Source organism: Gymnodraco acuticeps, unplaced genomic scaffold (genome assembly GCF_902827175.1).
Source record: "Gymnodraco acuticeps unplaced genomic scaffold, fGymAcu1.1, whole genome shotgun sequence".
NCBI lineage: Eukaryota > Metazoa > Chordata > Actinopteri > Perciformes > Bathydraconidae > Gymnodraco > Gymnodraco acuticeps.
In genome coordinates, this window is record NW_022989815.1 from 121221 (window position 1) to 145087 (window position 23867).

Here is a 23867-nt window from a genome sequence, read left to right on the forward strand (position 1 = left end):
CCTGCCAGCCACACTGACAGCCAACCAGTGGACCCTGATGGAGAAGACAGCTGAGGTTAGGGCTGTGCAATTAATCGTATTTTAATCGCGATTACGATTATGGCTTGCGACGATTATGAAAACAGCGTAATTGACAAAATACGATTATTTTGCTGGGTGCGCTTTCGCCCCTCCCTAAAAGCCCACTCGGTCACGTGGGAGTGACATGTGTTGTGAGTGTTCAGCGCGAGCGAAGATGTCAGAACAAGAGCAGCAACTCGTTAAAAAGAAGGGTACAACTATTTCCACTATTTGCAAGTACTTTGCCATTACATTTCACATCGCTAAAGATATCTGCCCAGTTAGCACTGTTAGCAACCAGGGCTTTAAGCAACTTGTCAACACGTTGGACAATCGTTACGCGATGCCGTCTCGGTATTATTTCAGCAGGTCTGCGCTGCCTGCACTATGTGACAAATGCCGTGGGGAAGTTGAGAGAGATGTGGCTTCAGCTGACTACTTTGCTACCACAACAGACCTATGGTCTAGCCCAGGGGTGCCCAACCAGTCGATCGCGAGATGTGTCTAAAAATAGAACAACAATATTCTGTTTTATCGTTAATGTCCTGTATCATAATCTTCCTGTGCCAGAATAATGCACTTGAACGCATCAAAGCTTTGTGATTGGCCGGCGTCACCCCATGTGTCGAGGCGTGGCTGAGGGTCTTCAGTACAGGTGGCAATATTGTCACCTGCCTGCACTCATCTCTGAAACCAGACCATGTAAACAGGCTGTTGTTTCTTGCAAAAAATCTTTAAGAGATGACATGAGCAGCCCTACCAGCATTTGCCATGGTGGCCTAAACATTTTTATTTGGTCTTAAATTGTAGTTCAACATTTATTTCCTGTTACTTCTGGACCATGACGGTTGGCCAGCCTTCAACGTTTAACTGAGTGGAATATGTTGAATATGTTTTACCAAAATGTTGGCTATATGTTAAGGAGTTTTCAGTAGGTTGTGACAGTGCACTGCATCATATTTGATTTAATTTATTTTGGTCTAATTTATTTGTATTTATCATATTAATAATATATGTTTAGTATGGTTTTGGAAGTGCGCTCCAACATATTTGTTGATCTTGTTTATTGGTAACATATTATTTGTTTTAAAGTTCAATAGATGGTCAATGAATAATCGTCAAAATAATCGTGATATCAATTATTGACCCAAATAATCGTGATTATGATTTTTGCCATAATCGCACAGCCCTAGCTGAGGTGTTAGCTCCATTTGAGGAACTCACGAGGGATGTGAGCAATCCCACTGCATCTGCAGCTGATGTCATCCCTGCAATAACAGGTAGTTATTATAATAATAATTTTCTATATTTTTAAATAAAAGAATAGAAATGTTTTTATTTTACTATAATTATTTTATAATCGAAATAAACCATTCATCCATTCATTCAAACAGCCCTCAAACGTGTACTCTCTCGGGAGAAGACCACTGACCAGGGGGTCAGAACAATGAAGAGCACGCTCCTAGAGGCAGTGGAGACCCGCTTTGCTGAGGTAGAGGAGGAGCCACTGTACAGCATTGCCACTCTAGTGGATCCAAGATACAAAGACCGGCAAGTACAGTAAATGAATGTACCATTTGAATGCTATTATAATCGTATCTATTACGTTATGAATTATGTATATCAAACCAACCACCAGTATTCATTATTCAAGCCAATTTCTATTTTTCTTTCCTTTTAAATTTAGGTCTGTTAGATTTTTATAGAAGTAAGGCAGTTGCCTGACTTAACTGTTGTGCTGTGTGGTGTCTTGTGTTTTTCTTTGTTGTGGGTAATTGTTACATTTATCTATTTTCAGATTCTTCACAAAGTCAGACAATCTGAGGCTTGCCACGGATAACCTCATCCTGGAGGAGGCGAAGATAGAGAGGGCTACCAGTGAAGAGCCAGAGGCAGCAGAGGCAGCAGAGCCTATGTGCAAGACACCACGCCAAGAAGCAAGCAGCAGCCTGGGCAGCGTCTTGGACGAGATCTTGGAAGAGAATCAGCTAGAGGCCCGGTCCGTGAGTACATCAGCTGATGTCCAGGTACAGACCTATCTCTCAGAGAAAACCAGCCCTAGGAAAAGCAATCCTCTACACTACTGGAAAGATAATGCTTCACGGTTCCCCTCACTGGCTGCTGTTGCAACCAGGTTTCTCTGTGCCCCCTGCACCTCTGTGGACAGTGAGAGACTCTTTAGTGCAGTGTCCAACGTCCTTGATGAGAAAAGGAACCGGCTCTCACCTGACAGGGTAGAGATTAGGGGTGTTGAAAATAATCGTTTCTACGATGCATTGCGATGCGGACGTGGACGATTCGGTCTCGATGCAGTGACGGAAGATAATCGGTTATAGCGTAGTAACGTTGCTTCCTGATTTTCCGGCCGCGGCTTTACTATAACGTTTTTTTTTTATGTCACTTTAATATCAAATCGGTCGGTGACGCAGAGATCAGGGAACAGACGTGACAGCAGCACAGCAACACCAAACACGGAGCAGTCTGCTTTATCCACCAACACAACACCACCAGTCCAGAACCAACAGCAGAAGGACGCGCTCTGAATCACTCCGTGTCGCTGCGGCACAGGGATTTAAGTTTTTCAAAAATAATCGCGTTACAATCATGTCAGGTTTTTGGTGGATTTAATTAAGTCTTGGATTGCAAAGTATGAATGTCCTCTAGCAATTTTCAGACGATATATACGTGTGTAAAGTTTGTGAAGGCAGGAGGAAAAAAGCTTCCGCGATCACCGTCTCCTCTCCGTTCCTCCAAACCCCGCCCCCTCCCTGAAAATAATGAGTGACAGGCTGATAGTGACCCGATAGAAACTTTATTATTCACTTAATCACTGAGATATGATGAAGCTAATTTAATCTCATACATTCATGGGATTTATGTAACAGTAAGACAGAGAATGTAAGTGTGCACCCACATGCACTATTTTTGTTTGTATATGCTGTTGTAAATACTCCTGTTGTCTGCTGTGTTCAGACTCAAGTCCTGTGTGTGATGACACATTCAGGACATTCAGTGTCCTTTTTTTAACAGAAGACCGTTGCTAGAAGCTGCAGCTAGACTGCAGAAGCATTATTTTTTTGTTTTTGAGGATGGAACAACTTCACACACAGATATAGGGAAGCTAGACCTATACAATTCATTTATTTTGGTTTATAAATCCACTTAATTGTGAAGCCGGAGAGTGAGAGTGAGTAAGAAGTAACGGAGCGTCCACACTACAGCTTCAAAAAAAGCTTGGAGCTGGGCGTGTCTGAAGCTTGGGGATTTTATTCGAGCAACGCGACCAACAACCAATCACATGAATCTCCCGCCCCCGACATACAAAGCAAAAAACCCCGGGGATTTTATGCGAGCAATATATATATAAACTCCCCAAACAGGCGAAAACCTACCAGTTTCACCCACTGTCTCTGCCACCTCCCTCCATGACTGGTTCTTCCGGTTTGTATCCCGGTAGGTGAAGAGGGTCTGGTCATACAAAACCGGGTGATTTGCTACGGCGATAATTAGTTTCTCCTCCATCTTTTTTTTAAATATAGAAATGAACGGCGGGATATCTCTCCCAGCTTAGACGTGGTTTGATTGGCTAGGGCTTGAGCTGTCAGATTTTCAGAAACGGGATTTGATTGGCTGGCGCTGGCCAGGGCTCGAGCTTAAGGACGTCCCGTCGTCGAAAAAAATAGTGTTGGGGAGCAGAGTTGGGTGTAACGCGTTACTGTAATAATATTACTTTTGTCGGTAACGGAATAGTGTAACGCGTTACTTTTATAATTTAGTAATCACACTACAGTTACTAACATTGCCCCGACACGCGTTACTTCGTTACTTTTATAAAATAATCACACTCACTGACAGACTAGAGGGGTTTCCGCCGCAGGTTTATATACACGTAGGCCTATGTAATCTGCGCGACTTGCGAGACCACATCTCCACGTGCAGTGCTGCATAAACATGGATGAGTCTTTTCATCTGTAAACTCCCTCAACGGGCCACTCGCTCTCTTTTGTTGATCGCCCTCTCACGGGTGAACAGTTCAATGTCCCGCTTCATTGTAGGAATTCTGTCTCTACCACTTTAGTTTGACCATCTCTGTTACTAAGTTATGGAATACTAAATACTTAAGTAATTAGATACCTTACCGTTACTGCGCTCATAAAGAATGATAAGAATAATGCGTCTTGAACTGGTTTCATTAATTAGTGTCTTGACGTTTCACAGACTGTTAGTTTGTTGTGGTAGGCTGGTAGCCTATTTTAGAGCATATAAAAAGAAAGACTTGTGTTATGTCTTCCTTAATGCAATAGTAATTGGGGGGCAAGTGGAGTCTCGCAGAGGCAAAACTGTGGCGCGCACACTGTAGGTGCACCGCAGTCTGCTTGATCTGCCTGTAGGGAGGGGCGGGCCGGCCCTGCGAGTAAAGTAACGAGTAAAGTAACGAGTTACTTTATGTAGAGAGTAACGAAGTAGTGTAATATATTACTTTTTTTTAAAAGTAATATGTAATATATAACTTTTTTTTAGTAATGACCCCATCTCTGTTGGGGAGGATACAAAATAATTTTGGGATGAATTTGGGACAAGAGTTAAAAATAAAAATACCCTGCTAACTCACGCACGTTTTGTGTAGCACACAGTTATTAAACCTCCATGTCAACATAAACACACACGCACAAAACATTTAGAAACCCGCGAAATACACACACATGTAGCTACAGCTGTGCCGCTGGCTGTCAGTCAGCCGCCCAGCTGGCTGTCAGTCAGCCGCCCAGCTGGCTGTGCCCGCGAATTCCTGGTCCGCAAATTCGCGGGTCTAGCTATGTACTGAGTGTGTGTATTTCGCGGGTTGAGTGATGTACCATCCCGTGGAGGAATTCTGAAATGTTTTACCGTTACATCACAAAAACGCACAGCAGAACCAGACCCTGGAGCGCCGGTGTTGCAGTATAACTTGAGTCATGACAACTGGCGACATTCTATTATTTTCGTCATAGGAATCCGGGGCGTTTACATTGAGGACCCATTGTTGACTTACCATGTCGATCGCCTCGTTTGTCGTTTACGTTCATCTTTTGCTATATCTGCCTTCCTAAGATCACTTTGATGCACATTCAGTACTCGTATGTGAGGTTGTGGGTAAGAGGTGGATATCGTTCTTATTATTAGGGATGCACCGAATATTCGGCCACCGAAAATTATCGGCCGAAAATGGTTAAAAAGGCCCTTTCGGCTTTCGGCCGAAAGGGTTTTTGCACCGAAAAAATATCACCGAATGTCAGAACAGGCTTACGTTGGTAACCTAACGTGTTGTTGTGATGGCGTAATAAAGACGCGGCGACCATGCTCGCGGCTAGCTCACAGGGGGGGGAACATTGACCTTTGTCATCGAGATTGCCCTGAGCCTTTAACAAATCGTATTAAATAATCTGATGACAGACTGTAAACAGAATAGCTGAAATTTTAACAAACTAAATAACTCAGTTTCCTCTAACCATTAACCCATGTTTGTATCATGTAGTTAACTCCGTGTGTTGCTGCTAGCATACATAACACCTGACGTGGAAACGTTACTCGTGATGGAGCTACAGAGCTGCTAGAAAGACGGTCGAACCCGGTACATTCCTCCGTCTGCATGCGGTGCACTTTTGCTAAATGTTTAGACAAATTGCTCGTGCTTACATGCTAAACTCTTATTGCACTTATGGTAACAAGTATTCTCCACATCGAGACAGGTAAAGTTTAACCACACCTCGGAGCGCGTTCTCTCCGCCATCTCCGCAGTGTGCTCCGCTGCATGTAGCAGCTGCGTGTGTGTAAACTGCCCCGCCCCCTCTGATCGAAAATACATCATAGACGCATTTGTTGTCTTTGCATATTAGAAACGAGTTGGCGACACTAAGACTGCGATATAATGTTTTTTAGCAATAATACATGACATATATAAATGTACTGTATGCATTCAAAAGTGCTGAATAAATGTTTTATGGACTTCACTTAAATAATAATCACTATTGATTATTATTTAAGTGAAGTTTTGCCATAATCATGTCTATTTCCATAATCAGGTAGCTGAACAACATTGGTAAAAAATGTATACATTATATATATATATATATATATATATATATATATATTTCTATTAATCATTTTCGGCCTTTCGGCATTCGGTTTTCGGCCAACTGTTTCCTATTTTCGGTATCGGTTTCGGCCAAGAATTTCCCATTCGGTGCACCCCTACTTATTATACATCCATGATCGTGACGCTTACAGGGAGGTATCGAACATTACAAAGTAGGTGACTGTGTGGATGCCTGTTCAAAATATTGCATACTTGAATAAATCATTTAAATTATATATTTGTGTCCGACTTTCATTTGTACATCGTTAATGTGATCTATAGTAGCTTTGATAGCTGTCCATACCTTCAGACAGCCTAAAATTAAAACACAAGTCGTTTATTCACAGCCGGAACGCTCATCGAGATGACTGGATCACTCATGACAAGTTGTGATCAGCTCCGATTAAATTGTGATATAAATGCTGTAGCTATTCTCCATGGAGCACGTTTTTTTTATGAAATACCTGTATCCCTCTCATCACAACAAGACTCTACACTGTGCAGGAAAAACAATTACATAGGCTACATGAAAATAACCTTCATGCATGAATGAATCACACAAACTATCTTCCGTGGCTATAGTGATGTCACAGTAATGGTCAACCACAGAAACGTAAGTCCAGCGGGGCACAAGTTGAATACATATAAAACATTTGTACATCGTTCTTAATGTGATCTGTATAGTAGCTTTGATAGCTGTCCATACCTTCAGACAGCCTAAAAGTAAAACACAAGTTGTGTATACACAGCCCGAAAGCAGCATCGAGATGACTGGATCATCTGCAGTGTTGGGCAAGTTACTTCCAAAATGTAATACAGTACATTACTTATTACTGTCTTTTTTAAGTAATAGGTTACGTTACATTACAATATTACTGTCTCTGAAATGTAATGATCTACACTACTTTTATATTAGCCTACTTTTGATCACAAATACATGGATCCTGATATTGAAGCTCAAGCCGGTGACCAGTGAGATTGTTCTAACAATTTCCAATAAATGTTATTCTGAAACATAACTATCAATGTTGTCTTTCCTTCTATAAATGAAGCCAAAAATATGTCAAGCTAGCGCTTAGCCCTCCAAAAAGTGCATGGTTGCAACTTAGACAGTTAAGCATTTTATATCAGTGGGTCCTCATGGTACAACACGGAAGGCAGACAGAATTGCTTAGACACAGGTGTCACATGAACTTTAAATGTTCTGGAAAGTTCCTTATACAGCTTTAGCCTTTTTTATCTCATGAAGTCCCCAAGTGACACACACTGAACAGTCTGGTGGGTTATGGTCCTTGTCATTTGCTTTTGTGTTCCCATAACAACATGTCCAAGATGTCCATGTGCCAGGCTAACACATGTGACAGAACTAGCTACATTTGGAAAGGTTTTTTGTTGCTAAAGTTAACATTCAAGCCATTTAAGAATAAAAATGCTTACATGACATTGTTAAACATTAAGCTGTCTTCGGCTCTTTTCTGATTCTGATTACATATAACCTGTTGTAGAAACATTTATTGATGAAATTGATATGAAACAAATGCCATAAATATTGCTGTGACACTGATGTCACATCGTGACATTAACCCTAAACATTCACAGTAAACCCGGAGTGACATATATGCACAATTACAAATATGATTATGATCTGCTCAGTTAATTTAGCTGATTCAATTATATTTAGTTAACATATTCTTTATTATTCAATTCAAAGTATGTTCAAACAAATGGAAACCAAAAAATCATCCTCATTCATGAAGTTATAAATAAGAGTTACTTTACCATTAAAGCCCAATGTGACACATATGTCACATTTCAGATATTTGACACTAGGGGGGGTTACTTGTCAGAAATGTGTTCTAGGTGGTCTATTTAGTCTAAATGACGTTCCCCTTAATTTCCCCAAAAGTAGAAATGGGTCCGGGTTCTTATGGGTTAAACGTATAGGCTTAAAGGCATAATAGAACTACTGTATTATATGTATTCAACTTGTGCCCCGCTGGACTTACTTTTCTGTGGTTGACCGTTACTGTGACATATCAGTATAGCCACGGAAGATAGTTTGTGTGTTTCATTCCCATGCATCAAGGTTTGTTTCATGTAGCCTATGTAATTGTTTTTCCTGCACAGTGTAGAGTCTTGTTGTGATGAGAGGGATACAGGTATTTCATTAAAAAAAAACGTGCTCCCTGCAGAATAGGTACATAATATATATCACAAATTAATCGGAGCTGATCACAACTTGTCATGAGTGATCCAGTCATGTTGATGAGCGTTCGGGCTGTGAATAAACAACTTGTGTTTTACTTTTAGGCTGTCTGAAGGTATGGACAGCTATCAAAGCTACTATACATCACATTAAGAACGATGTACAAATGAAAGTCGGACACAAATATATAATTTAAATGATTTATTCAAGTTTTCAATATTTTGAACAGGCATCCACAGTCACCTACTTTGTAATGTTCGATACCTCCCTGTAAGCGTCACAATATCCACCTCTCACCCACAACCTCACATACGAGTACTGAATGTGCATCAAAGTGATCTTAGGAAGGCAGATCTAGCAAAAGATGAACGTAAACGGCAAACGAGGCGATCGACATGGTAAATCAACAATGGGTCCTCAATGTACACGCCCCGGATTCCTATGACGAAAATAATAGAATGTCGCCAGTTGTCATGACTCAAGTTATACTGCAACACCGGCCTCTTTATTTACTTACTCCTCTTCATCCCCTATGGGTAATAAGGCTGAGAAGAGAACCCTCCATCGTATTTAGTCCTTAGCAATATGCTGCGCCTCTCCCCATGTAGGGATGGGTACCGAGCCCCGGTATTAAACGGGCCCCGGGCCGGAATTATTAAAGACAGTGGTAACGTTAAGCTCCGACGTTATCAGACTTTTTATCGGTACTGGAGACATTTAAAAAATATGTCATATGTATTATTGCTAAATACACATTATATCGCAGTTTTAGTTTCGCCAACTCCGTTTCTAATATGCAATAAGACTACAACATGCGTCTATGATCTATTTTCGAGCTTTCCAATCCAGACGAGATCTCTCTCTCCCGTCTGTGTGCGAGGGGGCGGGGCCGTTTGTAAAGGTCTCCTGACTGACAGACTGTCATCCTGGTTAGTGGTTACTCTGGGTTCTGTCTTCAGGACAGTGTTGGATTGTTTTGTTAACCAGTTAAGCCCTGAGCCTGTTTTTCAGGTTTCAGGCTCGAAAATGCCACTAACACAACAAATGATATATCTTCACTTCTAAAAAGGGGTAAATTAATAATTGTTTTTTCTCAAAGCAAGGTTACATCTGTGAGTTGGATGTAGAAGTGTCAGAATCAATATAGATGTTTTTTATTTTAAAGTAAATTCAGATGGAACATAGTAAAAACATGTCAATTCTAATGTCCACCTAAAAAAAACCTTTACTTATAGTGAAAACCACCCTTGCATGATGGGTTAGTAGACTAAAAGCTTTAGGAATCCAAAGTATAACATATAATAAGTACCCTGTATCAAGATTGATGCAAAACAAGTGAAATGTGACCTTTTTAGAGAGATTTAGAAAAATAAAGTCTAAGCGGACTCACCTCTGGGTAATTTGGGAACCATCGGTTCCATTTGAACTTTTTCACTGTAAAAATCATTTTATTACTTTGAATTATCACTATAGGTATTCATTCCATCCAAATAAAACTGTTGTGAAAAAAAAAATAAAAAAAATAAAATAAAACATAGGCCTACTCTGTTATCCTCTGAATTAGCCCCGAGCGAAAAATGCTAGCCTATTACTGCACCGAAAATCACTCCTCGCTCCCTTATTACTTATCCTAGCTAAACATCCAACACATTGTTTATGATCGCAAGGAGACACAGAATCTAACGGTGCCCACCTGAACAGACCAACACTGAAATATACAAACTCGCGACGTTATCAACAAAAACGTACATCAAAACAAATGGCGCTAGCGCTAATGCGCTAGGCTAACAATGACTTACCTTCCTCGTTGTCTGGTCTAAACTGGTCTTCAATGGCATTACAACGATAAAAACGATGATGTAGTTAATCCATAGATTAATATCCAATGGGGCTGTGTCCCCTTTGAAATGTTCTGATAATCTATAAGCAATAAAACTGCAATTCCGTTATCTGCTGTCCGCTCTGTGCTCCGTGCGCTCTGGGTCCTGCTGCATTTCCTGCTTCGTTACGTTGTAAACAATAAATGAAGTCGGCTGCGTAATGTACTTAAGCTGGCTGGCATTCTTTATACTTTATGCAGGACCATATCTCTGGAACCCATTGGTCGATTTGTGTGATTTACACCTTTTTCTTAACCATCAGAACCAATAGAATCGATGGGCAGTTCCCAAATCTACGTAAACATTACCATAGCGGACGTAATAGAGAAGCAAACGAAGCAAGCCTGGACGGCAATACTTTATACCGAGTATATTGCCATAAATATGATGATTGATTATCAGTAATAAAAAAAAATCTACGTGACACAAAGACATTGGATTAACCTTGAGATGCGTTTTTATTCCGTTGAACACAACTTTTGATCACAAATCAAAAAAGGTAAGACGTAATTATTGTAATATTTTTGGAACCGGATGTTGTTTACTTTCTCTTTTCTGGCTGATAGCACCAGGAATTCGAGGTCTTACAGTGATGACATTACATGTGTGGAATCTGTGGAGTCTCAGCTTTAAATCGTATATCTTGTTTGTGCAGTTAAGATAGTAATAAGGGCATTTCTACCGTGTGTTGTGTGTAAAAAAGCGTTAGCATTAGTTAGCATTTTTTCGCTCAATGCTAATTCAAAGAATTGGTATTACTCTTGTGTTTTTTTTTAGCTAACAATTGTTCTTATTGTCAGTTAGCGGAGTTTCTTACCTTTAAAAGGGTATGAAACATTAATAGTTTCATAAATGTTATGAAGCCCTGAGACATGTGAGAAAAAAAAAACTGTGGGAGGGGTCCACTGGGGGGACCTTCGGGCTTAACTGGTTAATTGGATGGGACTTGATTGGAGTCAATATTAGAGTAATTTTCTCGTTTGTGTGTTTATTTAAATATATTTGGCCTTTGTTTATGTGACTGAATGATTTACTCAAATAAAAAGGTTGATGAATTATCATCTAATGATTTGTATGATGTTTTATTTATGTTAAAGGTCACTTTGAATGATTTTAACTAATGATAATGTAGAAAAACTAACATTTTAAATTCGGGACGGTCCACATTAATTTCGGGACGGCTTAGATTGTATTTCGGGACGGTTCCGGGAGGATGGGGAAACAAGTTAGTCGAGAGCCCTGGCGCTGGCTACTCCGGCGGAGACGGACCGCTATGCTACCCACAATTTAGTTCGGCGAAAAGCGAGGCAACGTGACGTCACCCCATTCAAAGTGAATGGGCAGACGCGTTGGAAACTGTTTTTGAAGCTGTCGACGCTGTAGTGTGGACGCAGCGTAAGAGTGCAGCTCACATTCAAGAGCTGACCGTCCCTTGATTTAAAAAACAAACAAAAAAAACCAGTGCCTTGCAATTTTATATCCATGTTTTTGTTTACATTTTATATTTGAATTGTGTTACTCCAATAAGATGGAAATATAATACTTTGTTTATTCATGTTATGTTAACATGTTATGTTAAGCTGCTGTTGTTCATTGCATTAATACTAGACTAGTTAGTCTTAAGGCTAGAATTCTGCACTAAGCCAAATTTGTATTTTATTATTTGTGACTGAATGTGAACTTGTGAAGCTAGTCAAGCTACCTCTTTCCAATACAGTTATTTTTGTTTTGTTAGTGCACTATCTGCACTCAATTTGTTTACATGGTTATTTTGTGGTGAACCACTGATAAGCTTGATTTTGTTTTGATCCAATGCTGCTGTGAAGCTATCAATGTTGGATAGAATGGGTCATTTCAATCAAAGAATAACCTTAAGGGACAACTTGAATGCTTTTTTTCTTTTAATGCATTGCATAAAGATCGGATCTGGAAAAATCGGTATCGGCAGATTGTCAAAATCAAATGATCGGAATCGGATCGGGAGCAAAAAAAGGTGATCGGGACATCCCTAATTTTTAGGCTCAGCAAAGATTTGTTTTCAGTTTGTATAGGTGTTGCTATCTACAATCAGAGAGTTACGTTATGTGTACACATAAATCATTTGTCAAAACAGGGCTAAATTGGATTGAATTATAAAAAGGTATATTTTCGCAGATAAACCTATTAACCCCGCCTCCTTTAAAAAAAAAAAACAGCTCTCGCAAAGGAAGGGAGCCATAAGATCCGGCTCCCTTCAAAGAGCCATAATTCCCATCACTAATTCAAACACTTGTTAGTAAAACTCACAACTAGGGCTGGGCGATTTTCACGATTAATTTGCATTTTTACTTTCCTACGGTTTGTGAAATGGCTGAACCGAAAAATCGCGATTTAAAAACATTTCTAGACTCCTCAGATTTGTTTTTGCTTTAAGGGACTCCGTAGTAGCTTACTCTCTCACTTTCCAGAACGCGCCCAAAACTTAGCCACATTGCCTGTGACTACCCGATCTGCAGCTCTGCCCGATCTGCTGTTGTTATGCTGTGTTCATTATTCTCGCGTCCAGGAGAGAAGCTTTAAAAGGAGACTAAATGGAGTCTCTGAGAAGGTTCAAATGGTGCTTTAATTAAAAAAGCTCTCGTGAGCGAAGGGAAGAGAGCGAGCTCCACCTCTCCAGCTGATATATCTCCTCCGCTGGCTCGCTGTGGGCCGGTTGGCGCTGCTGGGGGCCGGCCCTCCACGTCTCCAATGTTCGTTGTTGAGCATAACAGAGGACTCCGACATTGTACATTAAATATATAACTAAACACGCCTGTTCTCCTCCTTATCTCTTTCATGACTTTTCATTTAATACATTTTAAACGCTGTAATCAATACTCCAAAAATACAGGAAATACTTCACGGCTGGTTTCATTTACGGTAGTTCCGGATGTTGTCTCATACTACTACCCACGTCTGTAAACAAACGTATTCAAATAAACTGTACCTTCATTTAATATTCAGCAATAATAATATCTCCACGTCTATAGTTGTAGTTTTGAAATCAGTAGGTTTCGGTGTGCAACACTCCGTGTCATATCGCTACTAAATTCACCTCTATAGTAAATGGTATATTAGCCACATGCTAAATGCTAACCGTCCGGAGATGAAGGATTTTCAGAATAAAACTGGTTGTGCACAAGAACTTCTAGTTTTTCCGTATAAAACAGCATTTAAACTGACGGTATGCGTAACATTTATGATATTAAAACACATTTTACACCTCACCGTGTTTTATTCTTATAGAAGTAAGAAGAGAAGTAATGGGGCAGAAACCCTCCTTTTTACGCATTTTTTAAATCAATAAAATCATTTTCTAAATCCATAAAAGCATTTCAATTAATATTGGGAGTCATGTCGTTACTTTGTTGAGAATTTGACCATGTAATAAGCGGGATAATGTGCACATTGCACATTGCATAATGTGCCTTCATGCCGATCCCTCCGCAAAAAAAAACGGCTCGTTCGCGGGCGAGAGCCGGCTCCCGTCGTTCACTTAAATAGTTCGCGACCGACACATCACTACGACAGACGTAGCATAAAAATGTCCACGAACACAGATGAAGAAGAACTCATTCCTAAAAAAGGTGCCACTTCAGTTGTATGGAAGTGGTTCGGGTACAAGCGGTCAGACATAGAACAAACAACTGTTCTTCTGTGTAAGGTCTGTAGAAAGACGATCGCTGCAAAACATGGGAACACAACCAACTTATTTCAGCACCTGCGACAGAGACATGCAGTGGAATGGCAGCAGTGTGTAGCACTATGAGATGCAGATGCTAGCTCAAGCCACAAAGCGCCTGCAAAAAAGCAGGTAACCTTGGCAGCAGCATTTTCAACAGTCATTCCTTATGACAAGAAAGGGCCCCGGTGGCAGGCGATCACAGATGCGGTGACATATTACATCGCAAAATATATGGTCCCCATCTATACCGTAGAAAAAAACGGGTTCATTAAGATGCTGCAAACAATAGACCCGAAATATCAACTGCCCAGCCGCAAGCATTTCGCCACAGTTGCATTGCCCAATTTATATAACAAAACAAGAGCTACAGTCGCAGAGCAGCTGCAAAACATAGTTTATTATTCCACCACTACCGACCTATGGTCCAGCCGAACCACACACCCATATTTGAGTCTGACCGTGCATTTTATTGACAGAGAATGGGCCCTGCGAGGCATGTGCCTGCAGACATCGTACTTCCCGGACGACCACACTGGCGAAGTAATAGCCCAAGGGTTACAAGACTCGCTGGCCTCCTGGAAGCTTCGAGAAGACCGTCTTGTTTGCATGACTACGGACAGCGGTTCCAACATGATTAAAGCCTTGAGACTGACTGAGTGGCCCAACCTCCAATGCTTTGGACACAGACTTCACAATGCCATCAGTAAGTGACTACACAATGCATAACAAAGTGCTACATGTATGTATAAAAACGAATTGAATGGATTGATGCAGTTGCATATTAGGTTCAGTGATGGCTTTAGTGTGGGGGAGGGGAAATGCAAGACAACCTATCTATTCAGTAAAAAAGTCTTGAGCCTTGATACAGTTATGCATAGTTGCCATAAGTACATAAATAATGTAATACTAATATGTGTGTGTGTGTGTGTGTAGGCTACGCATTCATTAAATTATACTTTTCTTTGTCAAACAGAATTAAGCTTAATTAAGAAGTGTTAGACTATCATAATGTGTAAGATAATATGTATGCGTGTGTTCCTGTGGACACACTAGGCTATGTGTTAAAGAGAAACACACTCAAAAAAATGATTCAAGCCCTTCTTAGACTTGACACATTAAAAATTGTTTCACTTTACTTAAATATTTTTATTTAAGAAATAAACCTAAGTATAGTTCATTAGTGTAACACAAATTACATTAATCAATTCACTTATTAAATTTATTTAAGACAGAGCAACTCAAAATGAATTGTTTTCATTGGGGACCGCCCCTTTGCACACCCCCTTTGCGTATGCGCAACATCCGTTCTGTCATTTGCCGCCTTTTGTCTAACACTGACTGTGGAAACTGACTGGGGAAACTGACGGTGGAAAGTCTATTATTTGGTAAGTATTTGTTTTTTCTAGTAGTTTAGAATGTTCCCTGTTTCCAAGTAATGCCTTTTCATAATATCGACAAGAATATTTGAAACCACCGTGTTATATTTTGCTCCGTTTTTAGTTGGGTCTAAACAGCAAGCTAGCTAGCTTGCTAGATATGGTTAGCATTGAATACTGGATAGTAGAGATCATTAGATTATATTACATTAGATTTAACGTTATTGTCATTGAACACAGTACACCGAAATTCAGTTTAAGTTCAACCAAAAAATGCAAAGAGTAATTAAAGTGCATGAGGTAAAGCGGCAAGCTAGCTAGCCAGATAACTGGTTTGTTAGCTAGCTTGCTAAATACGGTTAGCATTGGATAATGGAGATCATTAGATTATATTACATTCGATTTAATGTTATTGTCATTGAACACAGTACACCGAAATTCAGTTTAAATTCAACCAAAAAATGCAAAGAGTAATTCAAGTGCATGAGGTAAAGCGGCAAGCTAGCTAGCCAAATAACTGGTTTGTTAGCTAGCTTGCTAGTTACGGTTAGCATTGGATACTGGATAATGGAGATCATTAGATTATATTACATTCGATTTAATGTTATTGTCATTGAACACAGTACACCGAAATTCAGTTTAAATTCAACCAAAAAATGCAAAGAGTAATTCAAGTGCATGAGGTAAAGCGGCAAGCTAGCTAGCCAAATAACTGGTTTGTTAGCTAGCTTGCTAGATACGGTTAGCATTGGATACTGGATAATGGAGATCATTAGATTATATTACATTCGATTTAACGTTATTGTCATTGAACACAGTACACCGAAATTCAGTTTAAATTCAACCAAAAAATGCAAAGAGTAATTCAAGTGAATGAAGTAACAGTATAGGAGGCAGAGCCTGCATGCAAGGGCTGCCATTTTCTATCATAATGCTCAGCAGGTCTGTCCATCTCTCTCCTGGCTTTAGTGCAGGCAGGCAGAGGAGGACAGGCGGAGCCACTCGTTTCTGTAGGAGTTCAGTTGAGTTTAGTTTTTTACTGCCAAATATTTAATATAAATAATGAGATTGAATCTTGTATGGGTTACTTCACTCACAAGCAGGCACCCAGAGTTGTGCAGAAACGTTTTTTGGGTTGTGCAATCTTAGGCAATTATGTGTTTTCTGTGAAAATTCAAATATATAAGCATTTTAATCACACCTCTAAAATATATTTGTTGTCTTTTGCAGTTTGATCAGCATTAACAAGCACCTTGGGGAAACCTCTTATTTATGGTAAGTACACGGCTACTTTCACAATACTTGCACAAGCTGATCTGTGACATTGTCAGTTGTTCAGTGTCAATTGCTAATTCTATTTTTTCTCTTTTTCAGGTTATGCATGTGGCAGTGCAAACACTGCAGTTTGGAACTAGCTAGCAGGTATTTGTTGTTAAAACATTTCCAGCAGACACATGCACATTTAAGGGGCAGTTAAACTGTACAAATATTTTTATGTTCATCTTTGATATAATCCTAATGTGTTTCTTTCTTGTTATTCTTTCACCTTGTTTCTGCTCTAGATTAAAAGGTGTTCCATAACGGCAGGTCGGGCGCTTCTGCGCATCATCTTTGCCGACCAGTCTGACTCTAGACAACTGACCCTGGATTCGGGAATCCCAGCAACAGTTGAAGAACTGCACACATTTGTCAAGACATCTCTTCAATTGAAAGAGGACTTCCGTCTGCAATACATGGATGTTGACTTTAACGAGTTCATGAATCTTGCATCAGTGTCTGAAATTCAGGATAAAAGCACACTGAAAGTAATTTACTCTCCTATATTGTCAAATATTGAGCCCTCCATCACTTAGTACACAGTTGACTCATTTGATAAGACCTCAATTACTGGAAGCTCAGAGCCTCTAATCCCTGCATCATCAATAGCCTCATGCTGCAGTGACGATATGGTGTATACGTCAACCCCGCATCCATCCCCTGAAGCTCAGGCCTCACAATTGTTATCCTGGCCCACAGTTTTTGTGGTTCCTAAGCTCACCTACGAGGCTGAATTTGAGCTTCATCTACAGAATGCAGAGTTTGAGACAACTGGTACATACTTCCAGCCTGGCCTAAAGCTGAAAGGAGTCATTCTTGATGGCCTAGCCGAAGAAATGATCAAATTCACAAAATATCCAAAAGACTATCAGTGTGAAGAGGTAGCTGCAGCGTTGACGAGGGCCCACCCTTGTTTGGGGCAGCTAGGATCCAAGACAGGATTTGGGGGGTGGAAACAGTCTCTTAAGTACAAAATGCAAAACTATCGTACAAAGCTTGGCCGTCTTGGACATCCTGAAATCCTTGTGAACTCCTTAAAGCACAAGAAAACAGGCCAAGGCAAAGCTGCAGCAAACATAAAAAAAACAAGAAAAGCTGAAATAAACTACATTCCTCTGCACCCAAAAGGCGAAACCACAGAAAGCTTGGAGAACGAGAGAATTGCCTTATTGTCAGAACTGAAAAAGCGTGACAATGAAGTGGTGATAAAAGCAAAAATGGAAAAAACCTTCTCCCACAGACGCCTTGAGATTGTGGAGCAAAGGCCTTTGATAGGGGACTTCAAATGCAGATGGCCTGCTCTGTTTCAGCAGAGTGAAGTAAGTAAATATTTGTATTTGTTGACAGTCTTTTATTATTGTCCTTTGTGATTCATGTCTACATCCTTGCATGGTTGTGATTCTAATAAACAAGTAACAATTGGTTGTATTGTGCTTGTTAATAATATTTTTAAGGTGAATGCGGAGTTTTTGAGGATCACAACATCACCACTTCCATCAAAGTTCATGTGGCAGCTGGACCACTTCTCAGACCAGCTCTTGAAGATCTTCAAGACCAAAGGAGGACTAAAGGGCCACAAAATCAAGGAAGCCCTTGCAATATCAGATTTGGTTAGTATAAATGCAGAGAACCTCGTTTTTCACTGTATTGTTTTTGTCCATGATCATATGAACACATTTAAGAAATTGTCTGCTTTTATAGTGTTTTTAAGGCAATAGCTTATTGTGGAAATGTAGGTGTAAGGAGTCCTGCTTAGGGACACACACGACAGATACAGCCCTCTACTTTGTAGACCTGCTCTGTTGCACATGCATTGTGCTTAATTGTCTTTGATTTATCGCCCCTGCTTTAGTTTGAAAACATCCACATCAAGAGGGGGTGCATCCTGCGAAGCATCGCGATCTACCTCAACGAGGATCCAGACTCTTTTTTTAAGGAGTATCAGGTATGTTTATCACAATATGTTTTCAATGTAGTGGTTAACAGTGTTACCCACAATTATAACCACCATTACTTACATTTATAATAAGAAAATTCTATGGCACACAACCCTATCCCTGCTTACATCTAAATATCTTATCACATATCATAAATACATGCAGAAATAAATAAATGTATACATTAATATATGTAAGAATGAATAAATACAGAAATAAAAAAATAATAATAAATAGATACAGAAGTAATTTCATCGGGCAAGTGTTAAAATAAATATAGAAAAAAGTGAATTAATACATTTATACAGATATAAATACATCTATAAATTAACATAGGAATACAATTGATAAATACAAATGTGAATTAAAACATGAATATATCTGGAAATAAATACAAATAATAAATGAATGCTGAAATAAATATTTACATTTATATATAAATACATCTATAAATGAATAAATAAATATGGACATGAATACATATGTAAGAACTTATAAATAATTGAATAAATACATAAATAAAATAATAAATAAATGCTGAAATACAGAAATATATTAATCAATAGATTCATGTTTAAAAAGGTATGTGAATGCAGCAATTACTAAATTGTTAAAAGAATAATTACATAATCACATAAATCAAGGAAATAAATTATTAAATAATAAATAATCAAATACATATCAAAATAAGTAGGTAAATGCATAATTAACTACAGGAATAACAACAAATTACATGATTAAGTAGGGATGTAAACAAATAACTTAATACCTGAATTAATAAATAAGATAAAGTTGATAATCAAACAGAACATACAGGAATATATCTTTATAACTTATTTATGTAAACATTTTCTTACAAGCTTAATTTAGTTCTGTGTTGGAGGTCCTAACCTTCTCTGGTATCACTCAGGACATTTTTGTCCAAATTGGTAATTTTTCACGTCAGATTTGGCTATAATGATTTTGTGTTTTTTCTAGATACTTTTTGGAATTTCAATTTTTCTAATCGGTCTCGAATACACTGTGTACAAATTACCCTAATTGTCCATTTAAAAAATGTCCCCGGGAAAAATATTTAAATATAATATTGTTATCATATCATTTTATCATTCAAGTTTTTGAAAGTGGACATTTTTATCCTGAGTGGCCAGATTGGGTAGTACATTTGAGTGATACCAGAGGGTTAGTCTAAAACTGTTTTGATCAATGAGGAGAGCCACATAAGTAAATCTGCTTCTATAAAATGTAGTAATTCAGGTTTTAGTTAACACATGTGTTGTATGCTTGTGTCTTTGTTCAGGCCTCTGCCTCTGAAGATGCCAAGAGGGACATGGCAAACACAGTCATGGGCATATACACACTTCAAAGAGATGTGGATGGGCAGCCAGAGGACGTGGGAATTGTCATCGAAGGCAATATAGTCGTGGACAACTTGGGCAGCGTGATTGTGGGGTTTGTCATGCTATTGGGACTTATTTATGCCCTGGATTTGAGCTTTCCGGACAACCTCAAACACACCTTCGAGTTCATGCAGAAGGTAGTGATGAATCTGGATGGGCACAAGCTGAATGGTAAAATCGAAAGTCTGAAGATCAAGTTGTTCGATTGAAATGTGAAAAAGAAGTGACTCATGAGTTCATTGTTGTCATTTTATTCACGAGTTTCCTAATCAGAGCAGATTGAGCCGTTATATCAATCATTTGTTCTGTGCTTTTCTGTATTTGTTTGTTTCAACACACTGTAACACTATTTCCATATGTTGGTGTTTGCAGTGCACTCTTCATGTTATGTGTTATTGTCCTGTTAGAAGAGCAGTGCATACCCCTGTTATATTGTATTCATTGTATTTGGCAAAGGGAGATTTGTAAGTTAATTATAGGAGTTCCATTTCTCAGCCATTTTAAAAATGGTATTATCTTTCAGAAATGTTTTTCATCTTTCAGTGTGAATTCATTCATTTTTAAAACACTTGAATGGAATGGAGGATTGTTTTGAATCATGTGAATTTAAAAATAAAAAAAACTAAACCATGTTTTCTATCATGTGTAACACATTTTTATTAAATTATATTTAACCTCATTATTTCATTTTCAATTAATTAAATAGGATTTAGGTGGACTAGCATTATCTAAATTCATAAAGGTAATGTTATCATTTTATTTAAACTCTATTTGAAAAATTTGAGTTGGACTAACTCATTTACATTATACTGCATGGATGCCATTAGTTTGAGTTTGTGCCACATATATTTATTGGATGGAAAACCTGCCAACAATAAAATTGAGTTAATCCAATGAGTTATTTCTTTGAGTGCACATGCATAAAATAATTCAACACTGTAACCCTCCCTCCTCCCACTGTTTTGTGCTACAGCCATGTCATTGTATTGTCATACAGTTTTTTCTTGTGTTTGTCTGTCATGGAAAATGTATAATATTTAAAATCATAAAAAAAAGACTATCACAATGTGTGAATGCTGTCCTTGTCACATTGATTAAATGGTGCCATTCTAAAATGTTCCTTTTTAGTTTCTTCCCTTTTTCTTTCCTTTTTACAGTGAATGGTATGAAAGATCCACGGATTGACCGTGCCATCGGGGTTTGCAAAAAGGTTGTAAGTACCTTTTCCTTCAGTTGGAAGAAGAGAAGAGATATGGCAGTGGTACAGGCTGAGCTCGGTCTACCATCTCATAACCTCATCACCGAGTCCCTAACCAGGTGGGGTTCGAGACAACTGATGGTAGAACGACTGTTGGAACAGGAGAAGGCCATAGCACAGGTCCTGGGAGCAGACAAGAAAAGCAGGCACCTAGTGCCCACCTGGCAGGACATTGACGTGTTGGAGTCAATTAATAAAGCTGTAAGTCCACTGAAGGAATTCACTGATGCCTTATCTGGTGAGGCCTACGTGAGTGTCTCCTACCTCAAACCGGTAATCCACCTGTTAAGCAACAGCCTTCTGCAGCCAGAGGAGGGTGAGACCGAGCTCACCAAGCAAATCAAGAGCAACATACTCAACTACCTCAACAATAAATACAATGACCCTGTAACACAGGAACTCCTGGACATGGCCTCACTCATGGACCCCCGGTTCCGGACAACCTATATAGTAGATGACCAAGTGGACGGAATCAAGAAAAGAGCTGTTACTGAGCTGATGTCTCTTCCAACTGAGAAAAGCAAATCCAAGCCTGGCACATCTGTGCAGGACCTGCACCAAGAAGAAGCTGCTGAACCTGTTACAAAGAAGAAGACAACTCTAGCAAGCTTCTTCAACAACAAGACACTGACAGTGTCGTCTACCTCCCTGTCAGAGCAGGACAAAATTGAAGCTGAGCTGTCATCCTACTTGTTGTCGTCTGAGACAGACCCACTGCAGTGGTGGAAGCTACATGAAGCTAACTTCCCAAGACTGAGTTATCTGGCCAAGAAATATCTCTCCATTCCTGCCACAAGTGCCCCTTCGGAGAGGGTTTTCAGTACGGGGGGTAACATTGTAACATGCCAAAGAGCATGCCTCAAGCCAGAGGCAGTAGACAGGCTTGTCTTCCTCGCGAAAAACCTGTAGAAAACTTCCTAGAAAGTTAAAGGGATGTTATTTTGTTTGAGGGTATTTTTTTATTATTCATTTCATTTCATTATCATTATTTATTATTTGTTGTATTTCATTTTACAAGTTTTTTCAGGGATGGCCTACAAGAGATTCTTTTTTCAGTTTGATTTAAAAAAAATCTTTGCACTTTAATGACAGCCAAGTGCCGTGGTGCTGTTTTTATTTTATTTTTGAACAACTGATTTGTTCACATAGGCCTAGACTACTTGGTATTAATCTAATTTATTTGTATTGTGTTAATAAAGAAAATATGTATTTACATTTTGCCTTGGTCTGGTTTGTTTAGAAAAAAACAGAAAAAAAATCTAGGTTTAAATCGAAAATTGTCCATTAGTTAGAAAAAAAAGAGATTTTATTTTTAGGGCAAATCGCCCAGCCCTACTCGCAACCTCTTACAGTTACATTGATTCTCAAAATGGGTTGCAGACTTTTAAGAATATTTTTTTCATTTTACAAGTTATCAGGGGAGAGCGCGAACGCAGTCCCCCACTACCACAAATTATGCAATCGAGATTCCCACATTTGAGGAATTCGCAGAGGTCAGCTCGACCGGTGTGCAATGGCCAAGCCTCGCCCTGGGTGAACCACCTTCTTGATCATGGTATCTCCCTTGCCAGGTAAGTATGAGTTGTACACATCGGAGACAGGCAGCTCATTCACACACATGATACACTGAATAAAGGTGCTGCAAATATAGAGACTACCAAAAACAAAGACATGTAAAAAAGGAGAGGATTATCTACGGGTAATTTAACACAAAATACTGTCTTTTGTGCGTAAGATGACAAAGATCTTTACATTTAACTTGGATATAACAGGCGTATATCCCATGATGCAATGCTGCATTTCAACATTGAAAGACAACTAAAAATCACTAGTTGTACCAATTTTACTCCAACAATTGAGAAACAATCAACCGGTAAGTTTAGATAAATTGAGAATATATAATACTGTATTGAAAAGTTGTTCTATTCACGTTTATAATTTAGAGAAAATGCAAAAATCACATGTCCCACATTTACAACCCCCACCCCCTCAACTCACATTTCCTCTTTCTTTGTTTGCTGCTGGTGGCGGGCAACTGACATTCCTGGTACTGCCATCTAGTGGTCTGGAGTGGTAACAATGATGGTTCTGCAAATATAAAGGAAAAGCAGCCTCAAGAATAAACACATATTTAACAGTTTAAACTAGGGATGGGAACGATTAATCGAATATTCGAAATTATTCAGGTATTCGAATAATTATTAATGTATATTCATGAATATTTTTTTTAAAATAATTTTTTGGAGGGATGCCTAAGTTGATTACATATTATAAATCTCATATTATGCTTCTAACAGTTCATGAGCGTGCTCCCCCGCCCCGTCAACACTTGCGATACATGAGTGGCCAGTTTAAAGTTTAAACAACAATAAGCGCTGCTTGGCAGCCGTGTGTGGCGGCAAAGTTCAAAAACATTTTGACAGGAGAGATTTAGTTTTGCCGCTATTCAACAACGGAGACAACAGACATGGCGTCAAAAAGAAGTAATGTGTGGAAACATTTCGACCAGGTTAGTGAGTGCGGTGTAGAGTGCAAACTATGCAAAGTCAAACTTGTGTATCATAAGTCAACTAGCTCAATCACTTAAAATTAAGACATAAAACAGTGAGTTTGGA

At 39.1% G+C, this 23867-nt stretch overlaps 1 protein-coding gene, 2 long non-coding RNA genes and 1 other non-coding gene across 4 annotated transcripts; 3 read left to right on the top strand and 1 right to left on the bottom strand.

Annotated features, from left to right (window-relative positions):
- Positions 1-1609, top strand: LOC117555884. Its single transcript, XR_004570470.1, has 3 exons — positions 1-55; positions 1259-1340; positions 1484-1609. It is a non-coding gene; the product is annotated as an uncharacterized LOC117555884 (long non-coding RNA).
- Positions 1610-15202: 13593 nt separating this feature from the next.
- LOC117555868 lies at positions 15203-17057 on the top strand. Its single transcript, XR_004570465.1, has 4 exons — positions 15203-15349; positions 16571-16615; positions 16715-16762; positions 16903-17057. It is a non-coding gene; the product is annotated as an uncharacterized LOC117555868 (long non-coding RNA).
- A 175-nt stretch (positions 17058-17232) lies between these two features.
- On the top strand, positions 17233-20615 carry LOC117555817. The gene is made up of 4 exons (XM_034230809.1): positions 17233-17976; positions 18112-18267; positions 18510-18602; positions 19895-20615. The coding sequence occupies exons 1-4, from the start codon at positions 17287-17289 to the stop codon at positions 20201-20203; spliced, it is 1248 nt and encodes a 415-aa protein (XP_034086700.1). The 5' UTR covers positions 17233-17286; the 3' UTR covers positions 20204-20615.
- Positions 20616-22667: 2052 nt separating this feature from the next.
- LOC117556422 lies at positions 22668-22831 on the bottom strand. Its single transcript, XR_004570555.1, has one exon. It is a non-coding gene; the product is annotated as a U1 spliceosomal RNA (small nuclear RNA).
- Positions 22832-23867: the final 1036 nt, after the last annotated feature.